The 16,863-nt window shown below is 39.3% G+C and overlaps 1 protein-coding gene across 1 annotated transcript in view; it reads right to left on the bottom strand.

The window, feature by feature from the left end:
• adgrl3.1 (adhesion G protein-coupled receptor L3.1) overlaps positions 1-15,581 on the bottom strand; it is an 87,755-nt gene extending 72,174 nt beyond the window's left edge. Inside the window, exons 1-2 of the mRNA XM_062425724.1 lie at positions 15,527-15,581; positions 9,551-9,764 (exon numbers count right to left, since the gene is read on the bottom strand). Coding sequence (XP_062281708.1) covers positions 9,551-9,764; positions 15,527-15,581 — 269 coding nt within the window. The remainder of the gene's footprint in view (positions 1-9,550; positions 9,765-15,526) is intronic.
• Between the last annotated feature and the right edge of the window lie 1,282 nt (positions 15,582-16,863).

The following is a 16,863-nucleotide window of genomic DNA, read 5'->3' as shown; positions in this document are numbered from 1 at the left end:
TATTTTGTGGGAGCTCTGACTTTCTTCTCAAGCTTTCAGGTGCTGATAATGTATTTGGTCTTGAGTCCTACCATGAATTATACATATAATGATGTCAACATGAAGTAATTCATTTGGTGTTTATATATACAGTACCTTGCTTTTCATCATGTTGCCCGAAGTAGATCCGGTCGGGTTAAAACATTGTATTTTTCAGTCAATTAAACATTCTGGGAGCTAAAATCTAGTGTGTGGACACTATTATTCTGTTTTTCCTCAAATTATACTGTATTTAGGGCGGAGGGAACCTTCTAGAAATGACACTGAACATTGAAGATGATCATGAACTTTGCTATTATTATTTTTTTAAATTGTAAAAATACACATAGAAGAATACTGCAGAGCATTCTAGCACGCTGTCTGAAAATTCCTATTACAGATTTATCCATGAACGTACTGTGCCAAAAGATTTTCTCTTTTATCATTCTTTTTTCAAAATGTATTTCTTAATATTGAAGAACATTGTTTTATAACTGTATTATTGAGTATCGTGGCTTCTCTTTTCACAGCAGAAGGAACATTGATGGTTCAGAATATTGAGAAATCTCCTGGTAGAGCTCCCTCGGGGAGTTGTGCAATGGTCAGAACATGCAATATGGACTCATGGCGCGCATAATGTCACTATCTTATTTTTCTCAGCTTGTTCTCCCACACTGTGAGGTAACTTGCAGAAAACAGACTGGAGAAAAACATTTTCTGCTTTTGACAGTTGGACTCATTCATAAAGCCAAAATGAGGCTGTCTATGGAGGCGTTTTTTTGGGATAGCTCCACTGTCTAAAATAATTTGAAACAAAAGTATAAAGAAGGCAACATAAAGGAGTAGATGTCAAATTGCATAGAGATATTCAATTATGTTTCACATAAATGTGTTTGCCTTTTCTTTAATCAAGAATATGTTTTGTTCATCCTCTGTCTTGTCTAAATGTAGTGAACATCAGTGATTAAATTAACTAAATCCCAGATGTTTCCTCCACTGTTTACAGTCATTTATTTCTGCTGCAGGAAAGGAATAATACGTTTCACCAGGATTTGGTTCCACAAACAACTTGACAAGAATTATTGCTAGTTAATAACACTACAAGTTACACTATATGAGTAGCCCAAATTATCCATAAAAATGTAATGTATACTGTTTTGGAAAAATTTTCTTTCGTGAAGCCTAAAAACATTTCCCAAGGTAAAAATTATAGGTTGTAACACATTCTGAAAAAAAGGGGAACAATTAAGCAGATGGAATAGAGCAACTGGAAAAACATAAAATAAAAGACAATTTGTGAAAATACCAGAAGGAAGGGGGAGAGGAGATTTAACAGGGCTCTATGGCTCCTGTGGGAGTTCAGGAAACCCATTTGACAGCAGACAGAGGATAGTTACTGTATCTCGCTACAGGATATAAGCTGTTAGGCTAGCCATACTCTCTCTCTCACTCTATCTCTCATACATACACACCACATATGAGATTCCACTGCTACTGGCCTCGTTCCTGCTTTATAGGTCCCTGATGTGGTTATACACACATATACAATAGTGCTGCATGGAGATGGACAAATGGAGTGATGAGAATGGTTGTCGAACTGGAGGAGAAAAAAAGGGTGGATCGGTAGATGGATGCCTAGGAACTGGCATGTTGTAAGTAATTGACCAGTGATAGGTGTATTGTGATTGACAGGGGTAAGAGAAAGAGAGCAAAAGACAGGTGTGTGTTTGTGTGAATGTGTATACCATGGGGTATAGTGAAGCAGACGCATCACATCATGTGCCAGCACCAACCACACCATACTAAAGAAATGACAGATCTTTCTCTTTCTCACACACACACATACACACACACACACACACACACACACACACACACACACACACACACACACACACACACACACACACACACAAACACACACACACACACACACACACACACACACACACACACACACACACACTGTGTGTGGTCCCTGAATGCGTTTCTGTCAGCTCTCGAACTGCCTGTCAGACAAGCCACAGGTAAAATAATGTTGTTTTCCCTACTGAAAAAGCTTTGAAATGTGTTACATTATTAATGTTTGGCTGGAGGATGTCACTCTCTCCCATTTCTCACCCATTCTTTTGAGTATGTCAAATGTCATTTTTGACATACAACATGCAATATACACTATGTATACCATGAATACTTTATATTTTGTATACCCAGTATGCAATATATCAACAGACTGTGCCTTCCTATATACTGTATTCTCATGCACTTTGGGCATATGAATTGTATCCTGAAAGAAAATGACTGATGGAAAGATGATCTGAAACTTCTCAAATAGAGAATATTTGAACAGTAAATGGAATTTTGATTCTGACTCAACACATTTGAAAGGCAAGTCAATGAAAGCAGCTGCATGCATTGACAAAAAACGATTTTTTTTTTTTCAAACCATGCATTTGCAGACTACCTTTCTGCATATTGGACCAGCTGCAATTGCAAAGAATGCATATATTTCTGCAGCTTGCATAATACAACAAATGATATGAAAAAAATCAGTGAAATGTGTAAGAAAAGTTATCAGGGAAGACCAATCTGATTTCAATATGGCTACTGTAGATGCTTTTTTAATACCAGGTGAAAATGAAATGAATATAAATCCTAATTGGATATGATGCACGTTAACTCAGTCTTTAAAAGGAATCTATTTTGTTGGTGATAGCTAACTCATATTTAAGCATTAATTTTCCTTTGCAGAAATAACCTTTTGGAATAATTAACTGTGGTGTAACAAAAATGATTAATAATATCATATGTCTATTCACAAATGGAGGCACACAAATAATGCACACACAAACACATTATGGTCTCTATCTTATTAAGTAGGCTGACGGCCAAGTACAGTTTTTGAGCTCCGCCATCTCTCCTCTCCTCTCCTCCTCTCTCCTCTTCCACTGGTAACCATGGCAACTTTCACGTCGTCCAATTCCCGGACACACTCAGGGAGTCTTCCTTCTCATTCCACCTAGCAACATTCCTGTGCTGACATCCCTGCGTTTCTCTCAGCCTTATATCTGTGCATGCCTGTGTGCATTTTTCTGTGTGACACCTTTTTCTCCACAGTTTAATCCAAGACCACCTGCTTCCACAAGCTCTAAATCCTCCTAAAAGCTAAAAGACGAGTAGTGTTTCAGACAGCTGGGTTGTCTCTCCAGATGGAAAGCAGAGGAGCGTCTAAGACAAAAATGCCGTCAAGATGACGGAGTCACGCCACACCATGAAAATGTCTCAGGAATTAGTCAACTTGGTGCACCAAAAATGCATGTTGTTGTGTATGTTGTTGTGTGTATGCATGTATGTGCATGTGCAAGGGGAGGAGTGCTGTTCCTTGTGCACTGGTCTGGTTTTGCTCTTACATGTCAATGTCAAAGTAAACTCAGTCACTGTATACATGCCAGCCTGTCTGAGGCACTGACTCACTCTGGATGTGTCAGAGTGTGTGTGTATGTGGAGGAGAGAGAGAGAGAGAGAGAGAGAGAGAGAGAGAGAGAGAGAGAGAGAGAGAGAGAGAGAGAGAGAGAGAGAGAGAGAGAGAGAGAGAGAGAGAGAGAGAGAGAGAGAGAGAGAGAGAGAGAGAGAGAGAGAGAGAGAGAGAGAGAGAGAGAGAGAGAGAGAGAGAGAGAGAGAGAGTGGCGTCTAGACCATTCTCAAACCATTCTCGGGCAGCCATGTAGCTTAGGTGCTTGGTGAAGCATGATAACTAAGGTTAGCAGAGCTGTGGCGACAGGAGGAAAGGGTCAGACTTTGACATGTGGAAATACAGAGGTTTTCGGAAAACAGCACTACTGTCAGCCAGGGTGAATGTATATATGCACATGCATGTTTTATGGGAGTGAGAGGATGGAAGAGGACGTGGCTACAGTGTAGGCAACAGTGATATCATGTGACGATGATATTATAAAGGAACATTTGTATTCATTGCTGTCACATATGTGAAGGAAAGTTTCTGTATATGTTTCAGGGATGACTATATGCCAGAATCTGTCATTCTTTATGTTTATCTTCAGTGTTTTCCTTATTGTGTTCTCTCTACTGTGTGTGCATGTGTGTACATATGTATGTGTGTGGGCCCTAATTACCGCACTGAGCAAGGGTGACAGTTGGGCCCCCAGGGTGCCGCAGGGCATCTCCTGTAACCGTATGAGGGTGGCAGCACACAAACACACACACACACACACACACACACACACACACACACACACACACACACACACACACACACACACACACATTAAGTAGGACATTTCCAGATATGACCTCATTCCGTTGGAAGAAGGATAGTTAATGGAGGGAGGAGAGAATAAGAGTGAACGGATAGAGGCAGTAAAAGTCAAGGATAGATATAATAACAAGATGTAATTGTTAATATCCTACCATCTCTACAAGACATCACACACACACAAAAACACAGTAGTCACAGCCTTAGAGCAAAACTTCAATTTAGCAGATAATATGTTTTTTGTGCTTAGAGTCACTGGACTGGAATGATGATCAAAAATGTAAGATTTATGTAAGGTTTAGAGGATTTATTTATCTTGGTCTCTTTCATTATCTGTTCTGCCCTTCTTCTTCTCCTTCTGTGTTTACAGAAATGGATTATACTCAAGTGGAGAAGACAGATGAAGTGCAGGTATGCCTAGAAAAAAAGTGCCAGACTGTACGACATAGTTCAATGGCTACACAGTCCTGGACTGCAGCACATGGCTTGCGCTAGATTGCAGTCTATGATTCAAGTGGTTTTCTATAATTCAGCAAGTCAAAGGAAAAGAACTTCAGAGGTTTCTTTGCAGTCTCCCGCGTGAATGGTTCAAACATGCGGGTGCACATTTGCTAACACACACACATACACACACATATGCACAGAAGCATACAACTATATGTAGGCATTCAGACATGTGCACACACAGGCATACACACACAAACCCTTTCACACACTAGCACACTAGCCTGGTGCTTTGAAGGCTTAGCCTCAGTTCTGAAGAGACAGGCTGCCAGAAGAAGTTGACCAAGCTGGGGAACTGATGAGCAACTCTATATTTCCCTCTGTGTTTGTGTGTGTGAGCAAGAGAGTGTGTGAGCATGCATGCATGAGCGAGCAATCAAGCATGTTCATGCATATGTATTCACTGGTGTGTGTGCACACAGGGCTGGTGCACTTTTGTGTGTTTACAAAGATAGTACACCTAGGTTCCCCAGGGCCACTTCAATTTGGGGTTTAGTCCAGGGACTGGGCATATCTCTCTCTAGCTTTCAACCCTGGCATGTTTGGTCACGATAGGGCCAAACGAAAATACAGAAAACATACTGCACCCTATAAGTCCCTGCACTTCAGCTTCAAGCTCACCTTTCCCCCTGAGCTGCAGAAAGAAAAAAGTGAATGGAAAAACAGGAAAGGGCGCTATGAAAACTAAAACAGATGGTGAGGGAGAAAAGGAAAAGTGACAGAGAGGGTATGAAGTAATTACCTTGCGAGGCAGCTGGATTTGCAAGATCATGACATTACAAGATCACTCTAGAATCCACCTTGTAAAGCTTGAAGTCATGTGCTTGTGTTCGAACTAGCGGCGATTCGGACCAAACAGCGTCCTATGAGGATTCTCGCGTGATCTTGTGATCTCATCATTTCGTGAATCCAGCTGCCTCACAAGGTAAGAAAGTGATAGATAGTAGTAGACAGATGGTTCATCCAATCACCTGCCAAGTATCTTTTGAAAATGCCTGCCCTTTTCCAAACAGTTTCCAAGGACGACTTCTCAGATGGTTCTGTGTAACAAACCATCTGGCGCGTCAGGTTAGAGAAGTACGCGGGTGAGATGCAATTTGAGGATTGAGAAAAGAGAAGAAAAAACTGGAAATGGAGTGACAAAAATGAAGATATCAAGAGAGTGACAGATAGGAGAATAATAAATGAAGCATGTTGTTATTTAACACTTTCAAAAGCAAGAAAAAGAGGGGGAGCGGTAGAGAAGGGTGAACAACTCCCTACCCTTGTCTTTCTTGTCAAAGTGGTTTTCCTTTGTGTTGAGGGACTTCTTCAAGATGGGAAGGGAGAGGAAATGGGAATAGAAGAAAGAGAAGAGAGGGAAAGAAAGAGAGAAGGGCAAACAAGGTGACAAGGTGGGAGAGGCGGTGTAGAGGTGTCAGGGGAAAGTCTGTTTGAAGTCCAGAAGTAATTTTCTAACATGGTAGCTGAGGTAGAGGCAGCAAAGCAGAGCTTGTGTGCTTGTGTGCCTGCGTGCGCGGTCTACACATTCTTCAGTGTCCACACTCGCTGCCTCAAGTGCCTGAATGCATGTGTGCTAGATTGAGAGAGAGAGAGAGGGAGAGAGAGAGAGTGTTTGCTGAAAGGTGCTCGGTCCATGAAGCACTCAAGTATCAGTAAGGGACAAGTAGTGCATTGTGAAGCATCTCTGTGGAAGCCATCAAGTCATTTTTATATCAATAGATCGCTATAACTAGCGTAGACATTCCACCATTTTGGCTAGAGGCACTCTCCCTGTGCAGAATTGAACACAAACCTTCAAATGCTGCTGTTGCCATGATATAACTCTCCAGTGACACTTAATGTACACCCAACTTAACCACACCCAGCTGTAACCAACATTGCTGCTTTGAAAAGTACAATGGAGTTGATTTTTAGGAACACACATGTGGAGCAGACTTGTGACCCTGGTAAAACATTTGACAAAAAAATTGGAATCATACAGTATGTACATACTCAAAATCAAATGATGAGTTGAGACTTGATTGCAACCGTCCTTAAAACAAAGAATGCTCAGTAGCCATTTCGAAATAGAGAATCTTCAGCTCAAAACCTGATAAAAACGGAATGAGTCATTGAACTGAGGCCAGTATATCACTAAAACAGATTAAGCGTAACTTTCATGGCCATGGCTTTGTTTCCCCTCCAACCCAGTGTATCCCAATGGGGAGATAATCTGGGAAATGCTGCGATATCAGGTCCTCTCTAGGTTGCCTGAGAAGCCTTGTGAGACCCTCTGGAGATATGAGGCTTTGATATCAAGACCAATTATGTGGTATGGGCGCATACACACACACACAAACATACACACACACACACACACACACACACACACACACACACACACACACACACACACACACACACACACCCTCCCTGGCCTTGGAGAATGGTAGAGAGGAAAACAAAGAGGGAATGTGATACTGAGGAAACACTGGGCAGGCGGAACATGCTCTGATTTTATCAGCCAGTTGAGCTGGGCTTGAAAGCCAGAAACGATGCAGACATAGAAGGAATGAGAGAGTGGAAACCAGGCAGGCTGAAACAGACTAAAGAAGAGAGGAGCGGGAGTATGAGAAAGAGCTAAATGCGCAAACACGAACACACATAAACCCACTGTAATGTGTGCAAAAGCCACAAGGCAGACTTTAACATGCATTAACAAGGGCACAAACACATACATACTTCACTCATTGTGTGCATGAGGATATCTGAGATTTGTTCCTAGTCTGTGCGCATACAGTAATGTGTGCATATACACACACAAAGGTTCATCGTAGCCTCATGCAATGCACACACACACTCACTCACACCCACACGCAGAATATATATGTGATAAACTGTTGTTTCCGGTCTGAGTCACCTCCACAGAGAATCCCTCAAGATTAAGTTTGGCCTCTGGCTCTGCTAATTGGAGCTTAAAGTCTGGTGTAGCCCCTGGGCAGTATATACTGTGTGTGGCACATGCTGTGTGTGTGTGCATGTGTATAAATTATGGATGGCTAAGGCTGTAGGAGAGTGGCCACACAAACTGCAGCTGCCAGAACGAGTGGAGAGACCGAGCCAGGCCAAAGCAATCGCAATCAGAGCACTGCCACATGACACAGACAGGTGGTCTGACAGAGAGACAAAGACGAGAGAAATATTGAGACAAAAAAGTAAAAAAGATGAGAAAGAAAATAATGGGACAGCAGGACAGAGTTGTAACACGTGATCTGAAAAATGAAGTTACTCATGGGGACAGTAATGAATTATTTATATCCAGACCTTCTATAACACAGAGCATTGCTCTCCCCTCCAGGATATTTTTGTTCAGCTATTATTTTCCAGTTAGTTCTCACCTGTATACCTGCTTATAGTGACAAAAACTTTAGGTAATAATGGTAAACCATATCTACCAAAAAAAATGAAATAAAAATAACAAACAACCAAGCACTGACAACATGTTAATCAAGAAAAAAATGTCACTCAACCAGTCAGCGCTCTCTCTTCTGTTACTAAATAGACACCATTCTAATCTGTAATTTTGAGGAATATTGACTGCAAGAAATATGAAAATATAGCCAGCAGAAATAAGACAGAATTAACACATCTCATGATCAAAAAATAAGCTTATTATGCTTTAAACATTTTTTGGGAAAAAATAATTTGCTGTTGCTAAATGTTGCTTTCCTACAAGCAAGTATGTTACACAATCAAATAAATTTGCTAACATTCATAAAGTTCAAATATAAATAATAAGTTTCTTTTTTATTTGAGTTACAAATGCTGGTGTCCACATTATGGTTACTTATTCTGCGAAGCTCACACTTCTTTGGTTTAAGTCTCTTTACTGTCACTCTCAGGTGTCGGTTTGAGCCAAGACACATAATACTGTACACACATACAGTGTGATGTTTCATTTTTGAGACCCTTATCTTAATGTTTTTGGTGAACATATCAAGGATTGTTATATTATTAAAGAAAATAAATAAGAGTGCATTGTCACCATTCAATGGATGTTCATGTTAAGTTAGAAACTTAAAATATTCTTGTTGTGCTACAAACATCACTGTCAATAGAGGAAGCAATCACACTGTCCGGCAGTTACCTGGGTCATTGCCATTGTCTGTCAGTTTATTGTATTTATACATTCTGAGAACAGCAGAGCTGGATGGGTCGGTCTCAGATGGTAACACTTATTTCTACACTTTCATCACCCGTCTCGTGTTTCACAGCAAGGGTGACAGGTGTGTTGGTTATGTGTTGTTGTTTTCTGTCAACTTTGTGAAAGTGGGTTAGTGCAGTGAGTAGTGCAGAACTTGACACTGATTCTTTCACAAGGATGAATACTAAATGAGCAGTTGACACTGCACACCTAGTGTAGCTTGGATCTCTGTGACTGAGAGACATATGTCTGCTTCTGTGTTCAAATGAGAAAAGCAATTATAAGTATGTTTTCTGTGTTGGCTAAAGCTCTTTGTGACATGAGTCAGCCTTGCATATTTTACACCAAAGCATTCCGTGGGACCAATGTAATTAACAAAGTAATAATCAGAATCAATTACTTTCACTGTGGTTATCTAATATTGGTTTATAGTCCTCAGCAAATATGAGACTTCAGCTAAAGTTTCTACATGATGAACATTGCTCTACACACACATGGTTCACGCACTCACATGCTGTTGTCCTACTCACATCACACAGTCACTTAAACACATATACACATATACTAACCTTAGCGACATGATCTTGTATGCATCAGGCAAGTAGCATCTAGTGTTCTCCATCTGGGCGGGGTCCGAATCACAGATTTTGTCATCAGTGCGGCCGTAGTTGGCGCTCTCGATCATGATGACATCTGTGCCTGGGCAGCGAAGCTCGATGGGATAGGACTCACAGGACAGCTCCCTACGCACCACTGCCATGGGGATAGGGGCACGGCTGGAGGCTGGACACACACAAACACACACATTGGTATAAATATGACTGTGATATAGTGATGACTGTTTTTACTAGATTTTATAGGGCTGTCTTTAAAATGTGTACACTGGAGGCCCAAATTATACAAACAGAGATAGTGTTCAACTATATTAGTACTCTTGTCATATGGACCAATTATTCACACTTTATGAAAACAATTGTATCGTAGAAGAATTTTCAGGGCATGTCCACTGTCGCAAGTAAACCGTAATTACTGTTTGCAGTTAGCGGTTTTAGACATCAAGTCTAGATAAAGAGTAATTGCCTGGCAATTTCAACAGGCATTTACTGCTGTGGAGATTATTCAAAGATGGTAATGCCTAATTATTCTCTGAGGTTGCAAATCCGATGCATATATCCACTCTTTCTGTACTGAAATAGGAAACATGTCATTAATTCCATTGAGATTGAAGATGATCTGTCCCATTTTTTTTTTATTTTTTTTTTAACTGCCGTTGCTTGAATTCCTTGCTTATTTAATGAATATATCTGCCTCTTGGATGATGAAACATCTGCAGCGAGACCAAACAGCAATCAAGTTACCATTGACTGATTCTGTCTAGATACACAGTACAACAGCTTCTGAACCACAGATGAAAGCTTGATAGAGAAGCATGGAGTTTGATGGGGCATGTGCTCAATATAGTCTCATCAAAGTTAACATACAGACTACAATTTCAAAAATACAATAAGATGAGCTTGAAGAAGATATAAGCTTGCAGCGCTGCTTCTGTGATGTGAGCATTGTGCTGCTAATCACACTTGAAGTTTCAGGATCAAACATGTGTTTCATTGGTTTTTGCTTTATATGTGGTACCTTACATGACATTTACATTATTAGAATATGTGTCCTTAGCATATGATCTTATGTATATTTTTTTATGTAACACAATATTTTTTATATATTATAGGTGTTCGGAAAAATATTATGTTTGCACTGTTATTGTTTTTGAAATATAATTGACTTATTTTATTTTATCTATGTATGTTAGTTTAGCTTATACCCCTGAGCCATGTAACTACACTGACATCCAAAAACTAAAAAATACATTTTACCATCCCTGGCCATGTCAAATATATATAAATATGAAATGTCACACAAATTCCGGCTCTCCTTTCTGTATGTCTTTATTTATATGCTGTCTTGTCACATAGGATACACACTGTATTGTCTTGTGATAAGAGATGGGTGTTGTGATATTGATGGTGTGGGGCTAAATGTTTCAAGGGATTTTGGTTGTTGTGGTGTAACTTGGATGTTGTTATTCTTTGTGTGTGAGTGCAGCGATCCCTGGGAGCATCAGTGATCATCCCATGATAGATAGACTGCTGAGGTGTTCACTTGTGTTGTTCAGCTTTGTCTATATCATCTAGCCTTATTTGTAATTTAGATTTGATTGCTGAATTGTACACAACTTCAAAATGCATGTCACTGGCTACATCAGCACAAGGACCACATTTGAGAATTTTAATATGCAACCTACATATTGAATGTAATATACATTATGTGCATCGTCCCAGCTGAATAAACAAATAAAATATATTAAATCTGTGAAGAACTAATATATGCAGTTATAAGCCCAGTCACCATGACTGCTTGTTGTTCAATGTCACTTTTTGCTTTTATTTTAGAATACATCCTGTCAAGGATTATTTCTTATAAGCACATGCACAGATACACACATGCACATACTGTATACATGTGTATGCATGTATTAACACACACAGTGAACATTTGACTACCCGCGCTGCAAACACAGAACTACAACCTCTCTGAAAAGCTAGGCGCAGCACCACCTTCCTTGCTCTCTCTGTCATGGTAACCACAGCAACCCTGTCCTCCCTCCCTTGGCTCTCTCATTGGCTGGAGGAGCGTCATGGTTACACGAATGCAGCAAAGAATCTGAATGAGCTCAATGACACTCTGCCTGAGCTCTACTTAATACTGCCCTTCACCACATCATACACAGGCACGCATACCACACACACACACACACACACACACACACACAGAAAACACACACACACAGAAAACACACACACACGCAAATGCTTTGAGTTATGGCATGTACAGGAAATTCAGTGTAGCCAATCTCTTTGTGGCACTTGAGGGCACTACATTGATAATGGCAAGCCTTAGCTCGGAGATAAGACTGATATATAAGTGACATTTACTGAAAATGTCCTCTCTAATGAAAACACACACACATATACACACACACACACTCATATCACAGCAGTCTACGATAAGACCTTAAGCATACATTCAGATACCGTGTGGGTCGGCAGTGGCTAAGAATATGTGTGACTTAATGCATTTATTTGCGGACCCGTGTAAGAGGGGAGAGCTGAGGGCAGTGGGTCATTATGGTGTTAATATGAGTGTTAGTTTATTAGTTTTTCAATAGCTGCATCATGTCTGCTTTCGTGAGCATGAATGTAAATTTTGCAGAGAGGGTTGATTGAAGCATGCAGGAATCAATACACAGTATTGTAAGGCAGCTGTCTAGACTGGCTTTGGATCAGATGTCTTACAGTGTTGCCTTACAGGGTCCCTGCTGGGCATAAAGAGAGCATTATGACACAAACACACACACACGCACGCACACACACTCACTCACTCACACACACAATTCAAATAAGGGGTCTATCTGTATTCCTATTAAAAGCCACTTTGCCTTCATAAGCAGCAGTAAATGCTCAGACTTGCACACACTGTCATGTCTCGCCTGTCACCTTTGAATTCATCTACAGCATTTTTATCAGCGGCCTCATCCATAAAACTGCACTGTGTTTAACCTGCCTCCTAAGGACTCACTCCACACATATTCCTGTCTTTTTTATTTTTCAAAATAAGCATGGGCAGTCACACAGCACCTCTTGATACAGACACATACACCCACACACATATAGCACGCGCCAATATTTAGCTCTCCGTCTTTGCACACATGCTATAATGCACGAGCTGGCAAGTGCATGTTAATGTGTCTCTCATTAGTTGTGTAAGTGGTGACAGAAACTTGGCAGCGACGGAGAGTACAGACAATCTTATTCAGACACTCTCATTGCCTCAGGGGCCTGAAACAAAAGGATATCGATTTTTACATTTGGGCCAAGAACAAGAGAGTGGCGAAAGAGGTGGATGGATGGAAAAGAGGAGAAGGAAAGTGTGAGAGAGGAGAGAGATTTAAAAGGTGATCTCTCACTTGAATTGCCAAAGCGTTTGGCCATTGCTAGTATCAGAAATGTGGGTCCTCCAAGTTACAGCATAAGCAGCACATTTTCAAAGTGCAAAATATATGTTAAAAGATAAGGCCGGCAATATTCTGGGTTTTTTGTTGTTGTTGTTTTGGGGTTTTTGTGGTCAATATATCACATGGAAACTGTTGTCCAAAAACTATTTATGCTCAATATACAAAGATCACTGCTCAATAACTGAAAGAAGAAAAAGACTGGAGCTGAGAATCAATGTTTGATAGCGAAACCATCCCCACACTCTGAGTTGTGCAATTTTATTGAGGTGAGATTTAGGTCAGGGACTCTTCTCTTGGGACCACTGAAGACCATCCATGAAGTGTTGCCTCAATAAATGAATATTGTGTACTGGAGTGTACAGATGTTTTTACTCTTACTGTCCAAAAACTATTACAAACCACATGAATGAACTGCACCGTGGTGACGAGTTCCTTCAATACAATGATCATAGACATTGTAGTTTATATTATTGTAAATCAATCCTATGTTCTACCTTCCTAGTGCCGAAAATACTTACAGCACACCAAATTTCATTTACTCATGTTTTTTCTTTTGTTCAAATAAAATTATATATATATATGTTTTCTAATACATTACTGGTTTTGGTCTTCTGGTTTTGGTCTTTTTAAAAAGCATTTATTGACTAGAACAAAAGCATAATAGAACTCACAAGTGATTTATCCTTTAACACTTCATATGCGAAATGTATATGTATTTGCCATTCAAATTTTCAAGCTCCAACATGATCAACAAGTCCACTCCATCGGGTTTAACACTGCTTATACCACAAATATACTGAAAACCATAGAAAAAACTACATTTTCTGGGATTTTTTCTCAAAAATTCATGCTTTCCCATTCTCCTTTATTTGTCAACACATAACCCTGAAATAATGACAAGACACGGCTCAGTGGAGAAGATGGAGTGCTTGCTGCTGTGTGTCCTCAAGCTAAACTGTCTTTGTTTCAACTAATCCTTGCTAAGTATAAACAGCATGATTTGCATATGTCGACTTATTCTTTAGACATTGATGCAAATACCTTTGACTGAAACTCATCTCTTGGTGTTAAAGCAAAGCCCTTGGTGTTTGTGTGTCTAAGCAGCTGTCTGTGAGCACTTCCTGTGTGTGCTTGAGTGTTTTAATGCATGTGTGTGTGTGTTTTAAGGAGGATCTGTGTCCATGTGGGTGTACAGTATTTCAGAATTTAAAGTATATCATCTGAATACACGCATGTCAGTGGGCATGTGAACAAGTGCAGGCTTGAGCGCGTGTGTGCATGTGTCTGCACGTGTGCGGCCGTTTTTCTCACAACAGTGTGATTGACAGCAGCCATTAATAGGATTAAGTCCAAGTGGGCCATAGCTCCCTCTAGAAGTCTTCAAAGCCCATCGTCACAGGGGAGAGGAGGAAACACACAGACAACCTACTGGGGCTGCATCTGTGTGTGTGTGTGCGGGTGTGTAAGACAGAGACAGAGAGAGAGAGAGAAAGAGAGAGAGAGAGAGAGAGAGAGAGAGAGAGAGAGAGAGAGAGAGAGAGAGAGAGAGAGAGAGAGAGAGAGAGAGAGAGAGAGAGAGAAGAAAAGTGAGAAAAAGATATAAATGATGAGGATCTATGTAAACTAATATGAGTAAGTGAGTGTATAATTCCTTGGTGTTTCAGCTGCAGTGTTTCTACAGCTTCATGTATTAGAAAGTGCTTGGGTGTGTGGGGGTGGATAAGGAGTCAAAGCTGTACAGTCATTACTTCAGTTTGTAGTTGTGGGCATATATATATTTCTTACATTTGTATTATATCACTACATGTAAAAAGGTGAACCATGGAAAAATGTTGCAACAAATACCACCTAAATTCTAACTAAATCTATTTCTACCTAAAACTACTGAAATTGTTTATTTTGTTGACTTATATAGTGTGTTTTGAGGCTGTAAAGTGTGCTGGTAGTGTGCCGGGTTTAGATACAATATATTAAGAGGTTCTAACACATTATCAATCAATCTATCATCATATATTTATGTAGCACCTTTCAAACAAATCAAATGCGATTAATGGTGCTTTACAAGAGATTGACAAAATGTAGGGTGTTTTTTAAAGATAAAAATGTTAAAATAAATGAATAAATCATAATAATTAACAATAACATATCGATTAAACAAAATAGAATAAAATAAATATTAAGGATGACGATAAATAAAATATATATAAATAATAAAATCATAAAATGATAAATCATACATACGTAAAAGCCATTTAAAAAAAATCTATATTTTCAGCTTTTCAACTGGAGGATCTACTGGGAAAAGGGTTATAAAGACATAAATAGCATACCATACAACGCAACACCAGCAGTAACTGTAGCCTCAAAAGTATATTTTAATCAACACCACTTAGAAAACAGTCTAGTTCTGCTTTGTTTTGGTCACAAATTGAATATGTATATTTAATTATGTGCTGTGTGTGACGTTATATCTTACCAATGGCAATGGGAGCAAACAAGATTGAGACGAAGAGCAGGCATCTGGTCCACATGACGTCTGAGGTTGACCTGGAAGTAGATAGGGAGGTACTTCCTGCTGAGCCCCAACGGTCTTGTGGTAAACTGTTTCTCTCACGATTCAGTGTTCCTTTCACCATACAGGCCTACAAATTGAAACACAGAGAGGATTTGCTTATTTGGATGCCATATCTTAACAAGGTAAGATGCTTTAAACATGTCTGTATAATGTTTTAACATCATTACATTCACCCATACTTTCTGTATTACACAAAAACTTTATTCATTCCTTAAAAGGTAAATATGATGCATGTCTGGGCTGAGAAACAGTGAGCAGTTCTAGACATCTACTATTTTTATTTTGTTTTACATTGAAGAAATCACAACCACCGATTTATTAACAATTTACCAATCCCTTGGTACAGATGTTTACAGAGCAGCAGCTTTCTCTAAAAATGCATATGTTTCCAATAACAAATATGTTTCCTGATTATTACTGAGTAACTGTTAAAACAAACAGCTTTTACACCTATAAAGTTTATGCAGGAAGAAGAGCTGGGACCATATTACTTTGTTTACTTACAACAGACTCCTGCTTTATTAGAGGTCTGTTGTAAGGTCAATGCAGCTTCCTGTAGACATATGTGGACTAGACAGTGATCAATAATAATCTTAGGTAATGTACAACACAGAGCTCAAAATGACTGAGAAACATTATAGTAACTGAAATGATTATTATTATGGAAGCTCTATTACAACTAAAGAGTAATATAATGACAAAAACGAATATGTAGAATATCAGGAGAGATTTATAAATGCATTGATATATATAGCCATGAAAACAATTTCTAATTATACATGTATACACATGGCTAAATGGGAAAGCATTGGCAATATGAACTTTATGTCATTTTTGCAATAGAAGAACTATTTCTAATTAGTTTGAGACACAACTAAGTGCATCATCCATCATTAATTGTTCTCAAATTGTTTTATTGTCAGACTATCTTACATTGTGTTATAACCATTTCCAAAGGAATCAAAAGCTCTGCTGATTTTGGTGGCATTTACAGTTCCAATACAGCTGGAATAAATTTGATGATACTGAATATGAAACACTAATGACACCAGGAAACTCTGTACAAATGCATACAGCATTACACAAGCCAACAGACTATATGCCAAATAATTCATAAACAACAAATCTGTGAAGGAAATGCAAGACTAAATGCTACGTGTTGACCTTGTAGAAAAACAAAATAAAACGGTGCTTAATGTTTGCATAATGATACTGAAGTCTGTATTAGGATTCACTTC

Source organism: Scomber scombrus, chromosome 2 (genome assembly GCF_963691925.1).
Source record: "Scomber scombrus chromosome 2, fScoSco1.1, whole genome shotgun sequence".
Lineage (NCBI taxonomy): Eukaryota > Metazoa > Chordata > Actinopteri > Scombriformes > Scombridae > Scomber > Scomber scombrus.
This window is presented reverse-complemented; position numbering and strand designations above follow the sequence as displayed.